The sequence below is a fragment of the Diabrotica virgifera genome, chromosome 2, assembly GCF_917563875.1.
Source record: "Diabrotica virgifera virgifera chromosome 2, PGI_DIABVI_V3a".
NCBI classification, from domain to species: Eukaryota; Metazoa; Arthropoda; class Insecta; order Coleoptera; family Chrysomelidae; genus Diabrotica; species Diabrotica virgifera.
Genome location: NC_065444.1, coordinates 145954476 through 145966263, shown reverse-complemented (window position 1 = coordinate 145966263; position 11788 = coordinate 145954476). Strand labels below are relative to the sequence as shown.

The 11788-nt window shown below is 32.8% G+C and overlaps 1 protein-coding gene across 2 annotated transcripts in view; it reads left to right on the top strand.

The window, feature by feature from the left end:
* LOC126879661 (endoglucanase-like) overlaps nt 1-3678 on the top strand; it is a 28950-nt gene extending 25272 nt beyond the window's left edge. For both annotated transcript variants that reach the window (XM_050642845.1, XM_050642846.1), the window contains exon 4: nt 3402-3678. In XM_050642845.1, coding sequence (XP_050498802.1) covers nt 3402-3640 — 239 coding nt within the window. In that variant the 3' untranslated portion in view covers nt 3641-3678. The remainder of the gene's footprint in view (nt 1-3401) is intronic.
* The last annotated feature ends 8110 nt before the right edge of the window (nt 3679-11788 follow it).

Here is an 11788-nt window from a genome sequence, read left to right as displayed (position 1 = left end):
CGGAGAAGATGCAGTGCAGCATTCTGACTTTTATACCATGAGAGAGGTTGTGGCTCTTAAGGGTAAGAACAAGTGGGTCGAGGTGGAGGTGTAGGTCTCGGTGGATGCTACTAGTTAAGTCGCGGTCGATGTCTACAGCACATAGCAAGGAGGTCACCTGCGCTGTAAGTCGAGCTAGAACCACTAGCAAGTGAAGTAGTTTAATGAAATTTGAATGACAAAAAGACTGTGCTTTTGCGATGTTGTGTCAGTCAAGTGATGATAGTGATGAAATGTCAGCTGTAAATAATCAGATCCTTCTTCATATTTCAAAAATTTACTGAATTTTATTACTTTAGAAATTCAAAAATAAACTGAATACAAAAAAGGGATTATATAAAAAGTATCAACTCAGATAGCGCAGATAATGACAACTTGGCTTCGAACGGACCAATCACAGGGAAACATCCTTGTAGGCCGCGCAGTAGACATCCATGTAAAACAAACTCATTTGATTTTCAAAAGCATCGATGTAAACCTCCTGGATGGCATCGCGCTAAACCTCCATCGCGACTTACCTGTTCTGTTCTCTTCCATTCACTACAATGTGTTTGTTTTACATGGATATCGACATCGACCGCGACCTCCACCTCCACCGCGATCCATTTGTTCTGCTCTTACCCTAAAGAAGGCCTCCATCTAGTTGAAGCTGGATCTCACTTTTTCGATGCGTGCTCCTTTGTTGCTTATCCTTTGTTGTTTGTTCATTCTTCATCTATTATGGTGCCAAGGTAGTTGTAGTGCGTCATTCTTTCTACGGTTGTTAGGTTAATGTAGAGTTGACTTTCTGTTACCTTTTAATTGGTAATGATCATCAGCTTCGTCTTCTTTACGTTTATATTGAGTCCATATTGTTGATTGTAATACGCGATTTTGTTCATAAGTACTTGCAAGTTTTCTAGGTTGTCCACAAATACTATAGTGTCATCTGCATATCTGATGTTGTTTTGCCGCTACCCGTTTAATAGGATATCTTTCCCTTATGGGTAATCTTTCATAGTAGAGATTGAAGATTATAAGAGACAAAATATAGCCTTGCCTTACTTCACGCATGATTTTCACATATTCGGAATGTTCACCTTCAACTCTGATATTTGTGATCTGATTCCAGTAAAGGTCTCTTATCTAAATATTTTCAGACCTTGGTTGTTAATTCCTGTTTTTTTTTTTTTGTATTTGCATCATCTTGGCGTGCTGTACGCTATCAAACGTTTTGTAGTAATCAACCAGATATTCGTATAGGTCTCTTCATCTCTGGAATAAGATTTTATTGTGAAACAAAAATTTAAAATAAGTTTAGTTTATGTTTTGTTTTAACTCTAACAAAATGGCAGTTTTTTTCTATTATTGATATAACAAATGTTACATAAACGATGCGGAAATAATCTAATATTTCAAAATGTTACATTTTGTTAAGATTCATTGAAGAACAATTTAAATGTAAAATTTAAAATTGTTGATGTTTATGTGCAGTCAAACAAAAAAAAAGATAAAGATTAAACCATGGGTGTTGATGCAGTAATTGTAAGAAGATGCATGTCATATTAGCCCTATGAATCGTTACATTTTTTGAACGACTGCGAGTCCCCTTCACAACTGTATTTTATTATATTAGTCGAAGCAATAAAACAATAAACCTCCAAAAAAAACGACAAGACGGATCTTAATAATTCTTTCTGCATTCGATTTGTGAATGCGCCAGGAAACTTTGTGACCCCGAGCCATAATATAATATTAAAAAACTGCATACAAAAATGCATTCTTAAAGTGCATCTCAAACAGGCAATAAAAAAAAATTCAGAACTCGTCAATAATTATCGGCGGAAATGAGTTCAACTTTGTTACTCTGGGGTTTTTGGGGTCGCTGAAAACGAATATGACGTCATAGTGATCTCCGGAGTACCTGGTGCCAAGGGTACCTACTGTTTACCTCGTCATTAAAATTCATTAAAAAATTAGTCAAAATCATTACTCAGGGGGTTTTAGGGTCACTAACGACGAATATGACATCGGAAGTGATCTACGGAGTACCTGATGCCCAGGGTACGTACTGTTTACCTCGTCTTGTGGAGTTTTCGGCAAAAAATGTATTAAAAAACTAGTCAAATATTATTACTCGGGGGGTTTTGGGGTCGCTAACGACGAATATAACATCGGAAATAATCTCAGGAATACCTGGTACCCAGAGTACCTACTGTTTACCTCGTCTTGGGAAGTTTTCGGCAAATTCATTAAAAAATTAGTCAAAAATCATTACTTAGGAGGTTTTTGGGGTAGCTGACGACAAATATGACATCGGAAGTGATCTCCGGAGTACCTGGTGCCCAACGTACCTACTTTTTATCTCGTGACTAATGATTTTTTACTAATGTTTTAATGAATTTGCCGAAACTTCAGAAAACGAGGTAAACAGTAGGTACCCTGGATGCCAGGTAGTCCGTAGATCACTTCCGCTGTCATATTCGTCGTCAGCGACCCAAAACCCCCGAATAATGATTTTTGCCTAATTTTTTAATAAATTTTCCGAAAACTCTAGAAGACGAGTTACCCTGAGCACTAGATATTCCGCAGATCACTTCCGATGTCATATTCGTCGTTAGGGGCCCCAAAAAACCCCAAGTAATACATTTTGACTAATTTTTTAATAAATTTTTTGCCGAAAACTCCACAAGACGGGGTAAACAGTAGGTACCCTGGGTACCAGGTACTTCGTAGATCACTTCCAATGTCATATTCGTCTTTATTAACCCTAAAAACCCCCCGAGTAATGATTTTTGACTAATTTTTTAATGAATATCAATGACGAGGTAAACAGTAGGTACCCTGGGCACCAGGTACTCCGGAGATCACTTACAACATCACATTCGTTTTCAGCGACCCCAATAACCCCAGAGCTCAGCAAATTGAACTCATTTCCGCCGATAATTGACGAGTTCTGAATTTTTTTTATTGCCTGTTTGAGATGCACTCTAAAAATGCATTTTTTGTATGCAGTTTTTCAATATTATGTCATGGCTCGGGATCACAAAGTTTCCTGGCGCATTCTCGAATCGAATGCAAAAAGAATTATTAAGATCCGTCTTTTCGTATTTTTTTTCTCGGAGGTAAGGCCGAGTTTAGTGCTTCATTGCTTCGTCTATATGGTGTTTGGGCAGATCAAATGCCTGTTAAAAGTGTCGCAGAATTAATGAAAAATACTAATAAATAAATAATAAAATTACTTAAGTCAATTTTAAAAATATTATTTAAATTAAAAAAAAAACAGAAAGCATAGTATGGAACTTTGCATTAGTCTACAGTACCGTCGACTGTACCACTTTTTTTGTTATTTAGTATGGCTAAAAAGATTGTATTTATTTTAGGTGGAGTAGGTTTATTCCCCAAAGGGTGTACTGCTCAGTGGAACGCTCCCAGTACTGGTTGGGGTGACTTATACGGAGGAGTCCATACTGAAGAAGAGTGTAACGAGCTTCCTGAAGTTTTACAACCAGGATGCAAATGGAGGTTTACATTTATGGAAGGCGTTTCTAACCCCGAAGTGACATTTTATCAAGTACAATGTCCAAGGGAACTTGTTGAAAGAAGTGGTTGTGTATTGTAAATAGAATGAGATAGATACAATAAAAGTTATGAAAATAATTGTTTTTTTTTTAGTTTAACTATGTAAGGGAATTAGTCCAGGAACCGAAGCTTTTCACTTCGCAATTTTTATAGAATGGATGGATTTGCTTCAAAATTTGAGTAAAAGTAGTGGATAGTCCAGGGATCAAAATCTATATGATGCCGAAAGGCGCTTTTATCCTGGGGGTGGTTGCCATCCCATCCCGGGTTTGGAAATTTTTTATTATATTTTGACTGCCAAAGTCGATAAAAACATTCATTCCAAGCAAAAAATGTTCTATACATTTTTTTCGACGGTATACTCATTTACGATTCACTAAAATTTTGCCGTAGAAAAATTTTTTTCAAACCAAGTTTTTGGGAATTAAATAGCCTACAATTTCATATTAAAACATTTTGTCGTATCTCTGATGCTAATCTTTCTATTCTGAACAGAATTGCATTTTTTACTAAATTACAAAAATTCGTTATTCACTTTAAACTTCAGTTTTTTAAAACTAATTATTCTAAACCAGTCAAACTTCTAAAATCTATTAATAATACATACGCAAAGACGAATTAATAACGCCAATGACTAAAAACACCGCCAACTTACATTATTATGCTTCCAATTGGATTTCTCCTTTTTTTTTTTTCAAAAAAAAAAATATTGATTTTTTAACCGTAACTTTTTTATTTTTGATCCTAGATAGTTTGGAAAAACAGAATTTTGTAGGTTTTTACAGGATATCTAAGACTATTTATATTAAATCATTTTAAAGTCCTCAGTCACAAAAAGAGGTGACATTGAAAGGGTTGTTAAAAGCGGTTTTTGCATGTTATTACAAGTTTTAATTGTCAATAGCGCACTCAATTTTTGCCGTAGTAAAAATTTTGGTAAACCAACTTCTTGGGAATTAAATAAGTTACAATTTCATATTAAAATATTTTTTCATATCTCTGATGCTAATCTTTCTATTCTGTGAACAAAATGGCATCTTTTACTAAACTACAAAAACTCGTTATTCGCTTTTAGTTCCATTTTTTTAAAAACTAACCATTCTAAGCCGATCAAACTTCTAGAACATATTAATAATACATAAAAAAGGAGACCAAATCAGGCCAATGACTAATTTTAATTAGGGTGGTGATTAGGGCGTTCTTTCCGATCACTTTTTGCTGAAAAAGATAGGGACTGACATTCTTTTCATTATAAGTCACTTAATTTTTGAGTTAGAGACTTTTTTATTTCTGGAGATAGATATTTTTAAATACTTTAAATTAGTTTAAGCAAGTTATCCTCGAAAAATGCATAGTTTTCCCGTCTTTTGACTTTGAAACTAAAATATTTAGCATTTAACGAAGAAGAGCTAACATATAATAAAGTATAACTCGATTATTATTGGTCTTAAAGAAAATTAAAAGAAACGGTTTTGTTTATTTTTTTAAAAGGTACATTTTTGTTAAGTAAAATTGTTTTGATAAAACGAAAACTTTTTGAGTTATTAGTAGGAAACTTATTAAAAACATTGATTGTTTCGATATAAAACTAACACTTTCGATAGCGAATAAATCGAAAACTAGTAATTTTGTCAAAAAGATGTAGAGGACGTTTCTTGCTTATAATGAATGTTTTTACCAACTTTTGCGGTCAAATTATAATAAAAAATTTCCACCCCGGAGATGGGGTGGCAACTGGCAACCATCCCCATGGTAAAAGCGCCTTTCGGCCTCATTTAGATTTTGATCCTTGGACTATCCACTACTTATTCTCAAATTTTCAAGCAAATCGATCCATTCGGTAAAAATTGCGAGCTTTTGTCCTATTTTAAGCTTCATTACTTAGACTTTAGACTAAATGAGATTTGTACTTTTTACATTTCTCTTAATTTGGCTAAGATTTACTGGCCGCTTTTTCTTAACTAGAATAAGTATCTGGGGTGTAAGTGTTTATCAACATCCAAAATTGAGATCAACACATATTCATTTAATTCTTAAATGTACTAGAAACGAAAACCAAAACATACACATTTGTTTACATTTTTACTGGGTCACCTAGTTTTGTTAGAAGCACCAGTCGACGATATTGCATAGTCAACTAATTCATATTTTCGTATGTCATGGCCACGCTGAGTCGATAATATAAACAAACTAGATGTTATAAGTTTGTTTATATAAACACGAAGGTATGGTGATTCATTCTAATTCATTCGTATTATTAAAAAGAACATTCTTAATCCAGATGCTCTAGCAGATGGTTTTACCGCGAGCACATCAACTATTTACTGTGGTCTTTATAGTTGGTAATAAATAAGCAGTTATACATATTGTTTAATTCAGCAACCCCTATTGGTAGGGGGTAACTACCCCCTACTACCCTAAGATGTTTCCCGAGGGTGCATACCCGCATATGGCGATCTAAGACCAGGGACGAACACGGGAACTAGCAGTTATGGAACGAGAAATGGAAAGAAAAACGTCAATAGATGAGGTTTCTTGCACCTCGACCACCCTAGAACAGTGTGGTATATAGAAAAAGGATGGAGACGTCAGGCCCGAGACGGAGCTGAGTATGGTATGGAAAATGGAACATGGTATGGAAAAGGGACGTGAATCGAGAACTTTTGGTGATACGAACTTAGACGTTTAAAAGTAGTAAGTCCATTATTATTGATTCTTATGGTATTTCCAAGATATTAGTTCTAAATCGTATAAGCATATAATAAAGTAATATAACCGTAATGTAACACATAATATAATTTTTACCTACTGATTTTTTTTATCTACTTAACCTATTTTTAATTACTTATCCATTATCTAGAATCTATTATCGAGAATTTTTCTCAAGTATTATGGTATTGATTTATTTATCAATAGGACGTATTGATACATTTTTACATTTTTATATGATTTTTATATATTTACTAGCATATATTTTTATCTTTACCGACTTTTATCCTCCAATTATTATTTTACCTACTGATTTTTGTGACATTTTGATTTGTCTACTGATTTTTATGGTGATTTATATTGATTGATATAATGATTTTTTTATTGCAATTTACTATATTTTTACTATTTTTGACATACTATTTTAAATATATTTATTACACCTCGTAAGACTGTCACTGCCAAATCTTAAAATTTGTCAAATAAGGAACTTATTCTGTTCAACCTCAAAAAATGGCTCCACATGCTAGCAAAGAACTAAAAGCAAGAATTGTAACGAAATTAGAAGATGGTTGGTCACTATCTGCCGTAAAGAACCATTTTAACGTAAGCACAACAACAGTTTTTAATATTAATAAAAGATGGAGAGGACAAGAAACTCTCGAAAGAAAGCAAGGTTCTGGAAGATCAAAAATATCTACCGCTCATGAAGATAGTACGCTTTTGGAGAGATTAGAAGAGAATTCTTTTGAAGATGCGAAAACTGCAAGAATTCAAAATAATATCAATATTTTTTTTTATTGGCTTTAGGATTAGATCATGCGGCCTAATCAAAGTAAATAGTACATACATAAACATAATATATATCTTACCTAAACTATCTAATTAGTAATCTAAGTTAAGGTTATCTAAGTCTGACCTACCTTTTTGTTAAGAATAGATATAATAAACATTTGATTTTCAAAGTGAATTTTTGCTAAATTAATCTTAATAAAAATTTTGGGATAAGGACAAGGGTCACACTTTTCTCATCCAAGGGTTTTTCTTTTTTCTTAATAATTATTGATTACCTATAAACCCACACCACACGGTAAGGCAGGCATGTAGGCAATCAAAAGGAAAGACATTTAAGGTTACAAGCCTAATCTAGTCATTCTATAACTTAATTTTTACAGTTATATAGGAAAAACAAAATAAAATCAAAAATACGTTTATCACTCAGTGCCAAAAGATACATAACATTATAGGGACCGTAAACGTTTAAACTTCTTAAATTTATGATCCAAGTCCGCCGTTTAATTGCAAGTATCACAAAGATTGTTATCAATTATTTTTATTTTGTATAAATGTGCCGGATAACAAGCATGTCCAAATTTCATCCGAGATATTAGGTCTGGATCCCGCGTATGAAAAAAAAGTTGATTAATAGCAAGCTGAAAATTTGTTAATAGCTTAAGGGTGTCTAGTCGAATAAACTTTGATATGTGTGAACACTGGAACAGGGGTAGTTTTAATTGTGGAACAGGTTAAAAATTTGGAACGGTCACAGCACGAAAACGGCACATTTATTTTGTCCGACAGAACAGACTTAAACTCTTCGAACAGAGATTAAACTCTCATGCAAAAATCAGACTGCTATTTATCACCAAATGGGCGTTTTAATGAGTGGAACATGTAGAATATGTCAAACGACAGGAATTATGACAGGTAATAAATAGCAGTCTGATTTTTTCATAAGAGTTTAATCTCTGTTCGGAGAGTTTAAGTCTGTTCTGTCGGACAAAATAAATGTGCCGTTTTCGTGCTGTGACCGTTCCAAATTTTTAACCTGTTCCACAATTAAAACTACCCCTGTTTCAGTGTTCCCATATATCAAAGTTTATTCGACTAGACACCCTTAAGCTATTAACAAATTTTCAGCTTGCTATTAATCAACTTTTTTTTCATACGCGGGATCCAGACCTATATGGTTGTTATGGAACTTCTTGAATAATCGTAATTTTTAAACCAGTACTTTTTTCGAATATCGGGTTCTAGCAATGTATATCTTGTGCCTTTTGTCAAAATAAAATGTTTGTTTTTTTTTAGACCATTTTTTATATAAATTATCCTTAGCAATATTTATTCTCTCATCTAATGTTAATAAGGGTGTAACATCTTCTCCCAACTGTATGCTTTCTTTAGCCGCTTTATCAACTTGTTCATTGAATGTGATACCCGAGTGTGCTTTCACCCACACAAAAATAAATTTTCTAGTTTTTTGCATTTGAGAGAGCAAAGTTTTTATTTTGGCTATGTAAGGATGACTATATGCGGAGTTGATTTGTAAATGTGATTGTAAACTATTTAAAACCGAAAGTGAATCAGAAAAAATTATGGAGTATGAAATGTTATTTTCCATTATAAATTCTATATCTTTCAAAATAGCAAACGCTTCTGCTGTAAAAATGCATGTTTTTCTACTCAATTTAAATCTGCGTTGTACTTGCAGTGGGACAATAAACGCCGCACCTGTGCCATAAGGATCTTTTGATGCATCTGTGTAAATAGCAGTATACATTTGATATTTGTTTAATAGCTGATTGATTATTTCATTATTAAGATATCTTAATTTAGAATATCTAGGTATAATTACCTGAATGTTCAACAATAAAACATCTAAGTTTACTTTAACTGTTGTAGGGGAGAAGTCTATTGAGTTTCTAAATCCTTCACATAAAGTAGGTGAGTTTCTATTAGACCAGTATGATCCTGTAAGGTCCTGAATATTTAGGGTGGAGATCTTTTGAGTAAGTGATGAATTTTTGACTTTGCACTTGATTATCATTTTTTCTGCCAATAATTGCCTTCTCAGCTCTAATGGAGGTTCCACAGTTTCTACTCTTAACGGTTCAATTGGAGTTGATTTCATTGCACCAATGCAGAGTAACAAAGCTTTGTTTTGTAAAGTATCTAATTTTTTTAATAAGTTATTATTAGCACTGCCATATAAGAAGCTGCCATAATCTATAATGGACCTTATATATGATTAAATGGTCGATCGGATAGCTCAGTGCGACTAGCGGCTGACCCACACTTCACTTCGCCGTGAGGTATGTGCGTTCAAGCCCAGCCCAGGCCATCGGAAAAACAAAAAGGCTAACGCGTCAGTATAAAATTCTAAATGTGAATCTGGCGCTTAGACTGCAATATGCGGGCATCTGATCGACCTATGAGGGAGCAGTACGGCAAGGGATAAGGGCTTGCGGCTCGGTGAAACTCCCTCATAGATCTCTACCGAAGGGCGTTGACGCCTAAGAACGGTGTATACATACATATATGATTAAAAAGTCAAGGCTGTTTGGGGCTCCGCCCCCCACCATGTCCTCATAATACATTTCAAGAAGTTTAATCCCTTACTACATTTTTGTAAAATTTCTTCAATGTGTGCTCTAAAGGTTAATTTTTTATCTAGAGTGATTCCGAGATATTTTATTTGGTTGGTTAAAGAAAAATTAATATCATTCAGCTGTATGGTCGTACAATTTGGAATATTGTCTCGGGTGAAAATATCAATATTTAGACCTTAATAATTATGACAATTTTTATGAATTAACATATCGTTCATCCGGAAGAACAGTGTCCCAACTCAAAAAACCAAGTTTTTCAGGGGAGACAAAAATAGATTTTTTAGATCTTAATTAAACTATAAGTTTTAAACAGTAACTGCTAAACTTTATAAATTAAACAGAAAGAATGTGGATAAGTGAATGTTTCTAATTGTGTAAAAGGCAGAACAAAAAAAACTATGATATCTGATTTAACAAAGAAAAAATCAGAATTTTGAGTTATGTCACTTTTCTTTTAAAATACCGGCCACTTTTTTTAAAATTAACGAAAAATACCTAGGACACTTCCCGAAATACAACGGTTTTTGTGTTATAACAACGGAAATAACGATAAGTTCACGTCGAATGTCAGAGCATAACTGAAAAGTGTCATTGTTTCGGAATAAAAATATTCATTTTACCATCAAAAGAATAATGACACTACCGCCATCTTTCGAAATTGGAAGTAAACATCTATGTGACATTTTTCCTGATTTTTTTTTTTGTGTGAATTTGATGGCCTTGGCTGAGCCAATTAGCCAGACATTTTATTTTAAAAACAAACATTTTTTTTTTTCGATCAGAGGAATTTTTTCTGTATTTCTAACTTTAAATATATGTACGTAAGAAACTAACATACTACTATCTAAATAAATACACTGTTTTGGATGTAAATATTTTTTTGTATATTTTTATTTTTTTGTATATATTTATTTTTTTTATATATATTTTTTATTATATTTTTAATTTGTTTTTTCTTTTTTTCTTTTTTTTTAATTGTTTTTTTTTACTACGCTAAGACATAAACCCGATTCAACTTCTCGGAGGTTTACATCTTCTTAGTTTTTTTTCCTTTTTTTTTTCTCTTTTTTACCCTTATTTTTCTTTTTTTTTTTTTTTTTCTTTTTTTTTCTATTTTTTTTCTATTTTTTTTTTCTTTTTTTTGGTTCTTTTGTTTCAATTTTAATATACAATAATTAAATCTACAGGGTTAAAAAATAACAACAAAACAAACATGTTTGTTTTGTTTTAACAAACATGCCTGTTTTGTTTTAACAAAATTACTTAAATACAAGGTTAATTATATTGCTACAATTTATATTTACAGTTTTTGATATGTTCGTAAATTGTTTTTAATGTATTAATAATATCTTCAGAAAAAATCAAATTGTTTAGGTAGACGGGAAGTGGAATTTTTAAAATATTAAGATTATCATAAAATTTGTTTATATTTACTGATTGATGGGAACATTCGAGGAGAATATGTAGTAGATCACCTTCTTTTCCACACTCACAGTTAGGTGACTCTGTGAGACCCAAACTGAACATATGAAGGGGAGTAAGAGCGTGATTACATCTCCATCTATTTATAACTCTTATAAAATGGCGATTTGATACAGAATGAAACCATCTTTTTATGGGAATTTCAGGCTGCATTTGTTTGTAATTACTTCCAGTTCTCGTGTTTCGATAATACGTTTGCCAGTTTTCTTTTTGATGTCGTTTACTAATAATGTCAATATCCGAAATGGGTAATAAGTTCAGGGATGGTTCTTCGCCTATTTCTAGGGCGGATTTGGCTAGCCTGTCTACTATTTCATTACTCCTAATGCCCGCGTGTCCCTTTATCCATGATATAATGATGTTTTTTCCTAAATTTGCAATTTTATTATAAAGAGTCATAATTTCCAGTTCTATATGATTTAGTTGTTGGGACTTTGTACGTAAGTTAGTCTGTCAACGACACTCTTACTGTCTGTAAATATTGTGCAACTATAGGATTCGTTACTATATAATGTGTCTTAAAGCAAAAAGTATCGCTATCATTTCAGCAGTGTATATCGATAATTCACATGGCAATTTGAATAATTTTTTAAATCCACTTTGAATAT